Raw genomic sequence first — 14855 nt, 5'->3', positions numbered from 1 at the left:
CTTGTGATGGGAAGGGAAAGCTCTCTCTCTCTGGACAGCTGCCTTTTGCAAAGTCTCAGTTTGAGGCTTGAAGTAGCACGCCCGCTCAGGCTGAAGAATCAGATCAGCTTGGTTAATCCAGGGCTTGGAATATGATTAAGAAACCCCATGTCTGTCATTCTGGAAACCAGGATAGGCATTTTGTGCATACATTCTCCAAGGAAGTCCTGCTGCCTAGCAAACCATTCTCACTGTCACTATTACAAAATGTGGTTTGGTTGTCTGTTTGTTTGTTTTTCGGTGCTCAAGAATGTTTTTTTTTTTTTTTTTTAGATGCTTATAAATATTTTTTTTAGGTGCTATCGTAATGAAATCACAATTAAGTGACTTTGTTTAAAGTAAAAGATGGTGGACAGGGAAAATACTTTCCTCTCAAAATCATTCCCAAGAAAGAAAGAAAAAATAATAAGATAAAAGTTTTGGTTTTACTTTAAATTCACTCATAAAAATTAGTGAATATGTGGGAGCAAATCTACCCTTTCATCCCTAAGTTTCCTTTTTGCCCTTTATGTGCCTTGGAACACATGGTATGAATTTTACTGCGTGCTGGCATGGCTCCGTAGATGAGCAGCTTCCTAAGGTGTTTTGATACTCGAAGCTCTGGTCACTGTTGCTACCTTCTGCTTACGTGATCCACAGCTCACTTAAATGCACGCCCTGCTTTCAGCCTGACCTTATAGCCATTGCTGAGACACCAGGGATTACAACTGGAGGGTTTCTCAAGGCAGGTCTTCATGCCTTCAGGTAACTTTGAGTAAGGATTCTCTTAGTGTTTGCTTTTTTAGAAAATGCCTGCTGAGACCAAGGGTCTTCCTGATTCCACCTGATGAACCTGTAAGTAAATGAGGTCATCACACCATTAGCATGTATCCAGAAGACTTGACCATGTTTCTGCCTGTCTCAGGGTGACACTGGGTCTTAGAGCATCGTTTGTGTGTAGCTGTTTCCCATGGGCTACTCATCAATGTATTTGGGAGAAGCAGGAGTAGGCGGTTAACATTCACTTGATTAAAGGATTCACATAGAGCGGGTAGGGCTGGCTTGCTAAGTATATCAGGGGTAGTGTTTGCCCACTTTCTCTAATAGGTGTGAACATTTCCAGTGAGCTCAAAAATAGACCAGGTTTGCTTCGAGTTGCAATTAGGTACTTACCCCAAATATCTAAAACATCAAAAAACTAAGTGCAGTGCAACCTTTGAAACACTGCTTAATCAAACAGGATGTGACGCAATTCAGCAATAGGTCAAGAACTGTGGATTGAGGTTTGAGCTTTTTTATATTTATTCTGATTGTACCTATGGGGGACAAAGTCCTATAGACAGTTTCTTACCCTGCCCCAGTTAAATAAATAGGTAATGAAATTGAAATTTCTATCCACTATGCCTTTGCTTAAAACTTTAGTCATTTTTGAATATATAAATTCTTGTAATAGATTTTACTGTATTAATTTATCTATCCTCGATTAAAGCTGTGTGTGAGTCAGAAAATCTTAATCCATCCTGTGTGTTCTATTCGTCTGATGTTGCCTGGGCTTTGGGTTAAGAATTTAGGTCCCAGTAATCACCATCTGAATAAGGACAATGGAAAATTGCCTTCAACAGCCATGTAACCAAAGGTGTAAACCATGTAACCAAAGATGTAAACCATGTTACCAAAGATGTAAACCATGTAACCAAACGTGTAAACCATGTAACCAAAGGTGTAACCAACAGTACTTGGATTTTCTTGAATGTTCTTCCATTCTTTCTAGAAATGCAGGATGAAGCATGACATTAGTAAAGCGAGGCTCATTGTTAAGTATTTTCTGTGTAACATAAGCTCTGTTTTTGTTTTGTTTTCTCCCAAGGCGTTTAAACAGAAATAACCTTCAGTTGTTTCCCGAGCTGCTGTTTCTTGGGACGGCGAAGCTCTACCGGCTGTAAGTAGACACGCAAGTGCTTGCTGTTGCTTTGCGTTGGCCTTGTGGTTTATTAATAGAGTTGTGGCTGTTTTCTTGTGCTTTCCTGGAATCCGTGTGTTCATGGCTTCTTGGATTGGAAGGTTGCCCTTTTGCTTTCGGAAAGAAATAAAAGCTCTTCGGTGGTTCTGGTGGCTTTGTTTATGTAGCGTTCCGTGGTTCCAGTGAGTGTTACTGCAGTTGCTTTATTCTTGGCTTTTCTTATGAGGTGATATGGAGGTTTGCTGAATGTGCAAAGGAAACCTCAAATTTGGAAGAGAAAAATTGCTACTGTTCTTCCACTTTTAAGGGAAGTTTATACTGTTTTCTGTAAAGTGGGGGGTTCCTTCTGTAAGCTCTGTTTTAGCGTTGTTTCTGAATTTGAGGAATAGTGTTTATTAGATTGCCATATTAACTGTCCTGAGGCTTTGGAAGCTGTACACTCTCTCATAAGTACTTCTTTTGAAGCCAGAATTACAAATTCTGCAATGTGAACGGCTAGAAGGCAAGACTTTCACATCAAAACACCTCATAAATGGTTAGGGAAGTTGTTCTTTTAAAAAAAAGCACATTGCAAGTCTTAGGTGAAATCGGCTTTTCCTCCCAGAAATGCTTGTTCCCTGACCTAATGTGTAATAGGGAAAACACATTTATGAAAGCTTTGAAAATTAGATTTTTTTCAGCTGTGTGCGAACGGCAACTAGGCTACAAAGTGTTGGCAAGAATGAATAGTAATGAGTATTGATGCTTGTGCGTCCTGTGAAATGACTGGGATTGGTGGGAAGTTGTCTGGAGTGGCCCCACCTGGGTGTCGGAAAGTCCCATATGGAAGTGTTTGTAGAGAAAGTGAACACATTGCTCTTTTCCGAATTTGATTTTGTAGCCAAAGCTCTGTAGCCTACATGTTCAATACTGTTGTTATCAATTCCAGAAGCGTTTATGTGGGGGTGGGGGTGGGGTTTCTCTCATACTCACCCCTGCTGGAAACAGGATGTCTGCTAGGTCAGTCCTCCTGATACTTCATCTCACAATACAAAGATCATTCCCAGCTGACACCCCACACCTTCTCTTTCCTGACATCCTTTCCCTAAGGAAAGCCAAAAATCCCTGGCCGCACTGCTCATGTTTGTGAGCTTTGCTGTTTAATGGGTCCTATTCAAGTGTGTTTTCTCAAAATCAAAGGAACTTCTCTTAACAAATCATCTCTAAGGGCTAATGTTTTTTTGAGGAAATAGGATATAGCTTGCTATAAAATTATATCTACACACACACACACACACACACACACACACATACACACAGGCACTTGGTGTTGTAATAGCCATGTTTGTTTTTAAATAGTATCCCATTTCTGCTTTGATTATTAGGGGCTGAAGAAACTTGCAATAACTGATTTTGAAGCTAATGTCTGAAGACCTTGCTAAAGTGTAACTTTTCGAGCAGTGTGCATACAAAACCAACATACGGTGCCTTTGAAATGTTCTTTTTCTTTAATGCACTGCAGAAATGGACTTAAATGGAATGGCTGTTGTCTGTTATCAGTTGGACTGTGAGAAATGTACAAAGCGACCTCAGGACTCTCTCTGACAAACAAGAGTGTTCGATGTTTTCTCTAGAACTACTGGGATTGATTTCCTCAGGACTTTTGAATGGCTTAATGCATTATAAAAGTCCCCACCAGAAAATTATACAGTTTGACATTTAGACCTCTTTGACAATAGTACATGGTGGAACAAAGCGGCTTGTCCCATTGTTTAAGATTTTGTACTTTTCTGAAGCTTTTATGACATGAGACACATGAGAGCTGTGAGCAGTGGCCTGAAGAGGTGTCAGACCCCACAAGGCCGTGACAACGTTTTCTAGTTCATTTAAGGCATGTTTGAAAGGGGGAAGGGCAGTTAGGAACTTTGTTTGGGATACTTCTATGTCTGTTTGGCTCAAGTAATTTTCCCAGTGAGCATGCCAGCTAGTAGTTTTAACTGTTCACATCTATAGTACTAATATATACATAAGTGTTGTATTTCCTACACCCAGCCCTTCGTGGTGTCATGGTTGATATTAACAGAGTTATGACTCCCTATTTGATGGTAGACATTTCCTCCCACTACAAATGGAGAGGTTTACTTTTCTCTCCTTCCTTTCTACCTTCTGTTTCTCCTTTATTTCCTCCTTTTCTCCCTCCCACACTTCTTCTTTCCTTCCATCCTGGCTTTTATTTCTCTCTTTTCTTTTTTCTCATTCTGTAGGCGAGGCTGACCTAGAACCTATTATGTAGTGCATGCTAGCCTTGAGCTGTGGCAGTATGCTTGACTCAGCCTCCTACGGATTGGGACCACCATTATGGATATGTGACTGCCTCCACATTCACATCAGAAATCTTTTTGTTTTAAACTGGAGTTCCTATGTTTCACAAGGATTAGACAGAAGTGGATGAATTTATAAAAGTGTTGATTCTCTTGAGAGAAAAAGTAATACACTATATATGAGTACTTTTTAAATAATACTAAGACCACTAAAATTAAACACACAGCACTAAGAGTCTTTAGTAAGCAGGACAAAACTTGTAAGTCTGACTTCTACATGAGAGCTAGTAGACCTTTGAAGACTGAGGCTATAGGTTCATTGTTTTTCTCCTTCCTGTGACACCCGTGTCTTGTTGCTCACTTGAAATGAATATTGTAGTATATTGGAAATGTATAAAAATCTACATTCAAAAGTATACTTTGAAATTCTCCTTCACTGAAGGAGGTGAAGGGGTTTGCAACCCCATAGGAAGAACAGCAATATCAATCAGCCAGACCTCCCAGAGCTCCCAGAGACTAAACCACCAACCAAAGAGTCCACATGCACCAACTCATGGCTGCAGCAGCATATGTAGCAGAGGATGGCCTTATGAGGCATCAACAAGAGGAGAGGCCCTTGGTCCTGTGAAGGCTCAATGTCCCAGTGTAGGTGAATGCCAGGGTGAGGAGATGGGAGGGAGTGGGTGGGTAGAGGAACACCCTCATAGAGGAAGGGAGAGGGGGATGGGATAGGGGGATTCCAGTGGAGAAAGCAGGAAAGGAAATATAAATAATGAAAATATAAATAATGAAAATATTCAATAAAAATATCAAAAGAAAAGAAAGAAAAAGAGAATTTCTCCTTCAGAAATGATCTTTGTGCAAGGATATTGAGGGAGAAAACATGTGCAGGAATTTTGACGAATAAAAGGGAAGGAATATTGGCCTAACAAAGACATTTGACCAGTTGTTTCGAGTGTATATTAAAAGAAATCCGTTTTGTCTGGCTGAATATCATAGTAGGATTAGTGTAATTTATTTTTCTACCACAAATGATGCTAGTTAGCATCTATTTCTTAACTTATCACATACTTTAGTATATTTTCACTACGTATTAACCAGCCAAGAATGTTAACCAGTTTATAAGCTGGTATTTGATTTTAGTGTTGTTTGCTTAGACAAAAATTATCCCGATAAGCTGGACATCATACGTGTTACTCTTAGTTTTAGTAATGAACAAGTCACCATCTGACTTTTGACTGAAAATGAAATGCCAGGCACGCATGCATTTTGCAGCCTCCAAATGCGATATAAAAGAAAAAGAGGGTACACTGTATATGAATTATGATTTGACATGGTTGATCACTGCTAGCGGCCAAGTATGCCTTCCCTTTGCTGCCTGCTCCAATTTCTCTTTGGAAGGGCCGAGAAAGCACTGCATGCTCAGGTCAAGATGTTTACTCAGAAATAGTACTACACTCACAGCTGCGTTGGCCAGAGCAGACCAGTTTAAATAGCATTACCGTTTATCCAGTCCATTAACGGAACTCTGTAAAATAATCCCGACTCTGTGTAAACTACAGGACAGCGTAATAAAATTACAAGCACTTGTTGACAGATGGAAAGTGTAAGTAAAGAGAAAGTCTGGGATGATAGGGTACAGGTTAAAAGAGACAGCACACAGTTTTTCTGACTTCTACAGGGAGATGCCTTCCTCCCCGTTGCTCCTCCTCTGATCCCGAGATTTTGCATTTTATGATCCACCTAAGAGTGGAGGGAATTTTTTTTTTTCCTTCAAGGAAATCTGGAGCTAGTTAACTGCAACAGACTGTGATGAATTTTGAAGAGGTTGGCCACTTATGGGCTGAACCCAGTGAACAGCATACGCAAATCGTCCAGATAAGCCTGTCCTTTAAGGCAGTTTGCAAGTGTGTGGTGCACCATTTCCCATCTGAGTTTGCAGCTGCCTATCCAGGCTCACTGGAGAGGAATTTTGTTGATGGTACCATGGATAAGCATCTGGTTGTAAATATTGGTTTTAGTGGTTTTCAGCTGATGTCTTTGAGTATTATTGTATTTATCCAGACGTCTAACCTAAGATTGCTTATCCAAGGCACTCAACAGAAACCCATCTTAGTCTAGTATCTTCCTGAATCCAAAGAAAACAAACAAGAAATTAAAATATATCCACCTATGTCCCTGTGGTACACTTTATCACATTATTTCGGAGTTCAAATTTTATTTGTGGTTCCAACATGGAAATGATTTCTCAAGGAGTGTGCGAACCAGCATGCTTCCTGATTGTAGGAATATTAAAGTCAAATGCCTCACTTTATGGGTTAAGTTATTCTTAGCGAAGATGAATAGATTTTTGACTGTTTAAATTGATTGGTCTTGTAGTACCTCTTGTCTTAAATGTCCTCAGATTGTCAAAATACTTTCTCCTAACTATAGTCAAGGGAAACCATTTGGAAAGGACGCTTCTAGGTTTTTAAATTCTTGTTGTTTTATAAAATTGACAATTTATTTTCTCTAGTGTACCAAACACACAACTAAGCTGTCTTTATTTCATATTTTTCTCTTTTCCAATGCAAAGATCTTCCTTGCTTTTGATAGTTTCGAGAAAAGGATATGCTCTTGTAAGTAGGCCTTTTAACTTCAGAAAACTAAAACCATATTTATATTTGTGAATTATGATGTAAGTTTTACTTTATAATTGTGCTTATCAATATTCGCACACATATATTATGGAAAAGTTTAATATCCCCAAGGGTCTGGCGTGAGACTAGATACATGTAAGCTCTCAATAACTGATGTGCTGAATTAAGTCTCTGTTGTGTTCCGGGTTCGCAACTTGAATGAGGAAGTGATCACTCCGGGAAGGCATTATGAATTATGGAGAACAAAATTTAATTTAGGAGATAACTTGACGTATTAAATGTTTGGCCCTCTTGGGTTATCTAAACATTGAATGGTTTCAGTAGATGCAGTGTGATCAAAACAACACCTGTTTATTTCATTTAAAGCAAGATATACTTTGGTTTGGGGCAAAGGTATACTTGAGCTCAACTAGCCTTGTTTTCGGATATCAAGAGAGTCTCATTAGGATGCTTATAGTCAAGCAGAAAAGCAGAAAACAACAGTGGAGCCATGTAAGAATTCCTCTTGAATTAATTTGCGCCAGCTCCGATTAAAGTGTGCGCCACTGGAGGTGTCAGGAGCCCTGCTTCCCGGCTTCATTTTACTCTTGGCCTGTTTGCCCCCTGCCACAATAAATCCCACTTTAGCTGTGGAGGAATTGCAGGGTACAGTTGCCACGGTTACCATTGTCCAGATTGGCGTCATTACTCATGGAGGGAGCCTCAGTGAAGGCTACTTGCTGACTTCACGGGGAAGCTCAGGTGTACCAGAGTTCTGCAGGAAGAGGCCCATCTGTCCTGTAGTCCACATGGGGAAACATTGCATGCGTGTTACAGGTTGAAACCTCAGTGAGGGATCTGAATGACTACTTAGGTTTGAAAACAAAAGAACCCGAAGGACAGAAAGTATAGACGAATTAATTTCCAGTGATTAACATGCCAGCCCTTTATTTCTCCTTAAGTAACAAATTAGTTGCTTTTAACCTGACCTGAGAGACTCCTAAAAGATACAGACAAGAATGTAAGTTTAAAAGGCTTTCATTATGTAGTTCTAATATTTTTCTAAATAATACATGGTTTATCAATTACTTATGGAATTGTTGAGATGTAATCTCAGTAGGTGTGCTGGCTGGCCTTGTTCCTGCCTCTCATCACAGTGTTGCCTGCCTCCATTAACACTCATGGTACTCTGCCTTGGGTTTGGGGAATGCTATAAAATGAAGGGAAACCCTGGCATGACATAGAGTGTTGCATGCAAGGTGGTGTTTGGGCCACAGCCTTTAGTAACATAGTAAATTAAAACCCAGAGAGTTCATTGATAAGATACCTGTGAGGTTTTTCTGAAGCATGCATCCAAGTATGTGGTTTACAAGATAAAAATTCATTGTACATATTTGGGTAACTTCTTGCATCTTGATTATAACCATTCAGTTCCTTAACCTTCTCAAGATTGTAATTGGGGGACTAGACTTCACACAGATTTTATTCCTAGGTATGCATACTAATGGTAGTTGAGCTACACTCAAGTAGTTTGAATGTATGTACATGTTCACATTGTATTTTAAACCATTGGAATCAGCTTGATTCACCTTAGGAAGATGGTATTTTGAAATATAGGTTACATTGAATATTTGATGTTCTTTTATCCTGGAAAACTCTGGAGTCAAGTTTCTTTACCTGTGAAGTTGAAAAAAAACATACTATCTACTTTCTAGAGGGTATCACAAGTTTCCCCCCCCCCCCAAATTCTATATTCAAAGCCACATTGTCAGTTTTCAAGTAAGGTAGACATTCTGTTTATAGTGTTATTAATGTTCCATTGCAAACACAATGAGGATGAGAATCACCCTGACGACCCTGCAGTTTTCCCTCAGCCGGCCAGGTTCATGATGTTATCGCTTCACCTTGTATTCCGTCTTCAGTCCAATGACGGTAATTCTGCAGAGCCACCCGCATCTCTGTAGCATCCCGCACTGAGATAAACCGGGCATCTGTACCACTGCATCTCTTTCAGCTGCAGAGGTGTATTAGAGCCAGGGTATTGTTAATAAGTTCACATCTTCCTTTTCCAGTCCATAACTGATGTAGTTTGAGACTCCACATACAAGATGGATAAGAGTAGGAGCAAAGTTGCCAGTGTCCATTTAAATCACTGTTTTAATGACATGTCTTCTGGAAGGAGACAGAGGAGGGAACAGAGATGCTGAGTAAAGTCTTTCACGATTGTCAGTGGAGATTCTGTGGCTACGCTTGAGACTCACATCAGTTCCTGGTTCAGTGCCATTTTTAGTAATAGTGAAAATATCTGTTTTAGTTAAAACAACATGCTATTCTATTCACATGCCTTTGTTCATAAAGTTATGAGAATGAAGTCTTTCTTACTGCTCTATGTATTTTAAAGTGCATGTGTGATTTTAAATACATTTTCAAAAGTGCCTTTTTTGTAAAGAATTGGTTAAAAATGTAAACTATTTAGCACTTTGAATTTAGGCATTATTTTGTAATTGAATGAACTGGCATCAGAAGATATTTTTGCTTGTCTCTTCTCTTGACTTAAGCTTGTCATACTCAAAACTCACATGCCGTACTCGGGGGATGCTGTATGTGGCATCTGATCCCACTAGTTACTCCTCGCTGACTCCATCTTGGGGTTGCTCTTGCAGTGTTTTGAAAAATTGTGATTTAGGAAATCCTTAACCAGGAGATAAAAAGATGAGTCTCAGAAAAGGAAATGAGAAGACAAGAAAAGAAAAAAAGGGAGAAGGGTTGGAGGGAGAGACGGGGTCAAGAAAAAAACAAAGGAAGAAAAAAGAAAGAGAGAAGCACACACGCACACACACACACACACACACACACACACAGAGAGAGAGAGAGAGAGAGAGAGAGAGAGAGAGAGAGAGAGAGAGAGAGACCTGGGCATTACATTATTTGTAAAATGTTATTAGGAGAATATCTGTGCTTCTTGAAATGACTTCAAATTAATGTTTATGGCCAGGTTTAGTAACTTGATTTAAGTGTTTAAAAAATTTGAAGGAAAGAAGAAATAAGTAAGTCTGGTTAAAAAAAAAAAAGAATGGAGGAAAGACTGCCTTGCCCTAATCAAGAAGGTTTTTTTCTTCAAGTAGAAGATTAAAGCTGGATGTGGCTAGCCTGAGGCAGCAGGGGGAAAGGTTGATAGCTGTCCCTCCAACTGTTCTAACTGATTGAGGGGGGGAGCCTAATTTAAAGTTCTGTTTGTTCTATGTCTTAAACCACCAGAACTCTTGTTTAGGACTGGAGGAATGCTCCAGAGGAAAAGAATCCAAGGATAAAAAGTCATTGCAAGCCAACAATTGTTCTTAATCCTCACAAAATGCTGGAGAAATTAAATTTATTCTTTATTGCTCACACTGTTACCTAGGTCACTAGGCGATGGGAAAATCGCTCTGGGAGTGAAGTAGGGGCAAGCTTCGTTTTGTGTCTACATGCTTAACCTTAGACACAACAAAGCATCATAGAGTGTTGTGGGAACGAAGTTCAGAGCTTTTACACCAAGACTTTTATTGCCCTGGACTTATAACAAACTGTGCTGTCAGGAGATGAACACGTTGTGTGCACATCACAGTGTTAAATGATCATTTAATTAACACCTAAGGGGGAAAAAAACCTTGTGAAATTCTTAGCAGTTTTCACTGTTGGTTTCCTGGGAGGTTTTAATATCTGAGTTCCATTGAAATTTCTTTCTGGATGCAGAGACACAAGAGAGATGATAAACTTTTTAAGGAAGATAAACAATTTAACCTTGACCCCCCTTTTTGTTCCATTATAATAACTGAAATTTAGTTTTCAGCCTCATATGCTTATTTAAAAAGGTTTTTAGACTAGTCATTTAAAATATATCTTAATTAAACACTTTGTATAAATGTTTATAAATTCATAAATGTGTAAAAATACCGACATTATTTAAACTACATTCTAAACATATAGTTACAAAATAATACAAATTACCATTATTTACAAATGTATAAACTTATTTAGAATACTTTCTAAAATTTCTATTGCAAAGCAAATTTTCTAATCCATCTTTATTAGATTGATAAATTCGGTGTGATACTTTTAAACGTTTTTTTCTTTTAAGTCACCGTATTTGTATTGTTTTATAAGTGAGACTCCAAGTAGGAACTTAGCGACTAGAAAATTGTACGGGGGTACGGGGGGGGGGGGGAAGCACATTATATTTTTTTCCAGTTACTCTGGAGACAGATACAGCTTTGATGAAACTTATATATAGACAAAAGAGCAGAATAATGCCATTAACCTGAAAGTTTTAAATTACTTCATTAAAATATTGAGTGCTCTCAAATATCTTCATTCTCCTGTGTTCTTTTCTGAGACAAGTGACTAAAAGCAGTGGTCTTCTGCGCTGTGGTAAGGTGAGAAACACATAGCGTACTGTTGAGAGCTTCTGCAAGCCTAGTGACACTTTAAAGACACGCTTAAAAGATGCATATCACCTTCTCTCAATATAGCTAGGTATGGATATCTGACTTGTACATGGGAAACTTTGAAGGTACCAGATGATATACTGGTAAAGTGGAACGTTTCTGACACGTTCCAGGAATCATCATACTTGTCCTGTGCTTTTTCTTTTCATGTTAAAGTTTTCTTTTGTTTATTACCGTTGCCAGCCTGGGTATGTGTCTGTGCATGCCTGGACCCATGCTCACCGGCTACAGCCTGCGTGTGACGTTCATAGGAAAACATCCAGAGTTGGTTGTTCCTTTCTAGTTTTTGATGCTGCAGCTCTCTAGGCTACTGCTGTGCTGAGTGCTCCTGGCTTGCAGGAGCTTTGAACTTTGTGGACTCCATCATCTGTCTCTCACGTCCCTGCTTTGGAGAGCACAGAGATTACAGATGTGAGCTACTGCATCAGGCTTTCGTGACTTCCTGGGGATTGGTCTCGGGTTCTTAGGTTCGAGTAGAAAGCACTATTACTTAATGAACTGTTTTCCTGCCCCTAATGAGATTTTTCTAGACATACTTTTAATTCTTGCTGAAAAAAACAAAAAACAAACAAACAAACCTCATCCTTGTCTAAACACTTTTCTTTTGTTTGTTGGTTATTAAGTCCCAGGCTGGCTCGGAACCCTGCTTGTTGCAGAGAGGAAGCCTTTGAACTTCTGATGTCTGACTTCTACAGCTCTACTGCTGGGATTCCATCTAGTTATGTATGTGGAGGAAGTAAGCCAGAGAGCATCAAGTATGAGGGGCAAGCGCTTTATCATCTGAGATGAGTACCCTCGGTGGCTGTTCCGATTTTATTTTCAGATCAAATATCTACAAGTCACCTCATTTGCACATGGTTCACTGTAGAAGACCATAAGAATGGAATGCTATTAAAATCTCTTAAGTAGCCTACTTTGACTGGAGATAATATTCTCATTTTCAAAAACCTTCCTGGTTATTATTTGGTTTGAGGTTTTATGTGTTTTGTTTGTTTGTTTGTTTCTGTGAAGATTCAGTGTTTCTGCGTTTCTTTAAACACCCGATTTCTTTATTCCCCAGTATACTTTGTTTTCTGAGGTTCTATTCATAAAATCTATCATTTAGGAAAATGTTTAAACATTTTCTTCTTTTGCTACAACATAGTCAAACAGCAAAAGCATGGAAGGGGAAGGAGAACCCGATTGCTAACGTGGGGATATCTAGGAAGTCCTGTGAGTAAAGGCCTTTTATTCTGTCGTCTGTAATTCCAAAATGGCCCAGAGCTCGGCATGGGGATCAATATTAAGAAGTTGATACACTGAGAGTGAAAAATAGTTTGTGAGCATTCAAAAGCTTGGCAAATAACAATTTTGTGGACTTGTAAGAAATTTAATTTTGGTAGACCAAAAACTTGCTTCTCCACTGAGAAAGATTTAACATAAATTTACTATACTGAGAAAGTCATAGTAAAAAGTCTCTATATTAGCTATTTTGAAGCTCTTTTAGATCTAAAAAAGGATTCTCAATTTTTTTCTGACAATCTCAGTTTGTGCATTCAAAAATAAAAATAACTATATATATTATATAGTATATACTCAGCTACAGTAAAACAGACAGACTTGACATTTGCTTATTGTATTGGCATCAGGAGACAAGATATCCAAGCATGCTCTATATTGTCTGTGCTTAGTTTAGTGAGAGTGAACTTCCCTGCTGTATCAATCAGCTTGTTTGGAACTAAAGACTTTGAAGAGTTTTGTTTTGTTTTGTGTTTTGTTTATTTTGTTTTAGCGCGTCTGAGTTTTCCATCATTGTCATGATCATCGCTGTAAGCAACTCCTCAGTTACACAAAGATGCAGATGCTGCTCAGGGCCAGCACCTGCTTGAGCTCTTAACCTTGCTTCTAAGGCAGAAGAGCATTTATCCTCCTCCACGTCGTCTGCACGAAGCCCATTCAGATAGGGAGCTACCTCCCCCACCTTACAACTTAGCCGTTATGGGTGCAGAGTCTTTACTCTGGTTTCTTGTTTCATATAACTTAATGTGTAACTTAGGGGAATGTTATTCTGTTACTTGTCCCAAGCTTCAAATTCATGTATAAAGCATGGATGTATGTTGTATGAAGTAAATTTGTTGCTAAGGACACACTGCAATGTGCTTCGTACATAGCAAATGCCATGCTGTTATTCCATGACGATTTCTGTTTCATCCAATATGCTCTTCATAAAAGCCATCTACTTGTGTGCTATGTGTTAGCTTTAAAAATAATCTTGTCAGATCTTTCTCTTTGTTCCATGTACAACATGGAGTCTAATACAGGTAGATGGATAAATAATTTCCAACAGATATTGGAGGGAAAGGCCATAAGAGTACTTTGCGTTTGGAATGATATAGGCTGTGTGACAAGACTATTTCAGAGAAATCAAATTGCTTCCACTACCTTCATTTTCAGAACTCTTTCTCATTAACTGCAGATGGTGAACAAAGTCACCCGACCCTTCTGAAGGTCTCTTACTTTGCTAGTAAGGTCTAGTAGGACCTATCTATCTATCTATCTGTCTGTCTATCTATCTATTCATCAGTGCACACACACACACACACACACACACACACACACACACACACACAGACTTATAACTGGACTGTATGGTTTTGGAGAGCTGTCAGCATGATGGTACCAGGTCTGGTTAGACACACTTGAATAATGATTCCAGTCTCTAGTAGATGTTCATAAAATTGAGGGGAGGGAAGAGATTGAATTGTATATAAGATTTTTGATAGTTCTTCTCTCATACATTTAAAAGGGACTCTTTACAGCACTTGCAAGAATTATACCTGTGGAATTATTCATGACAAAAAAACGGAAATTGGGTTATGGAACTGTAAACAGGGATTATGTGTGAATTGCAGACAGCTCTCTCTTCTTTCAGTATTTTAAAAAATAAGGCAGATTTCTTTTGTTAAATACAGCCTGTTTACATTCTGTATGATTTTTTTTCTGTTGAATGGGAATCATTTAAAGACTTAGATTAATAAAGGCACACAAAGGAGATTGGTTGGTTATGTGCTATTACCCATCTATATTGATACCTGATGATCCTTCATTCTGAGATGTGTGGTTGGAGTTGTAATTGTCAATAACTACCTCTTTCCCAAACACTGCTAATGGTAGCATGAAGAGATGGAAAACCATTCAGACAAAACAAATCAATAGCGAATAATACACACTTGATGAAGGCTTAGGTGTTCATATTTGCATTATGATGATTCAGTCTCAGGCTGGAGAACAACAGCCATGGTTCTTTGTCGTTCTCTACTGGGAATGTGTGGTGCACCTGGACAATTAATTCTCTTGACCTTTTGAGGAGCAAAAGATGTATGGACCTGACACTAAGTCTCCATCCAGGCATCTGGGGTCTGTTCTTAGAGGGGAGAAGCATTTTCTCTCCCTCTCTCCCTCTCTCCCTCTCTCCCTCTCTCTCTCTCTCTCCCTC

The 14855-nt window shown here is 38.9% G+C and overlaps 1 protein-coding gene across 4 annotated transcripts in view; it reads left to right on the top strand.

Moving 5' to 3' along the window:
- SLIT2 (slit guidance ligand 2) overlaps nt 1-14855 on the top strand; it is a gene marked incomplete at both ends in the record, with an annotated part of 320456 nt that overhangs the window by 12848 nt on the left and 292753 nt on the right. For all 4 annotated transcript variants that reach the window (XM_080940387.1, XM_080940386.1, XM_080940384.1 and 1 more), the window contains one exon: nt 1886-1957. In XM_080940387.1, the coding sequence (XP_080796513.1) occupies nt 1886-1957 (72 nt within the window). The remainder of the gene's footprint in view (nt 1-1885; nt 1958-14855) is intronic.

The sequence above is a fragment of the Micromys minutus genome, assembly GCF_963924665.1.
Source record: "Micromys minutus genome assembly, chromosome: 1".
NCBI classification, from domain to species: Eukaryota; Metazoa; Chordata; class Mammalia; order Rodentia; family Muridae; genus Micromys; species Micromys minutus.
This window is presented reverse-complemented; position numbering and strand designations above follow the sequence as displayed.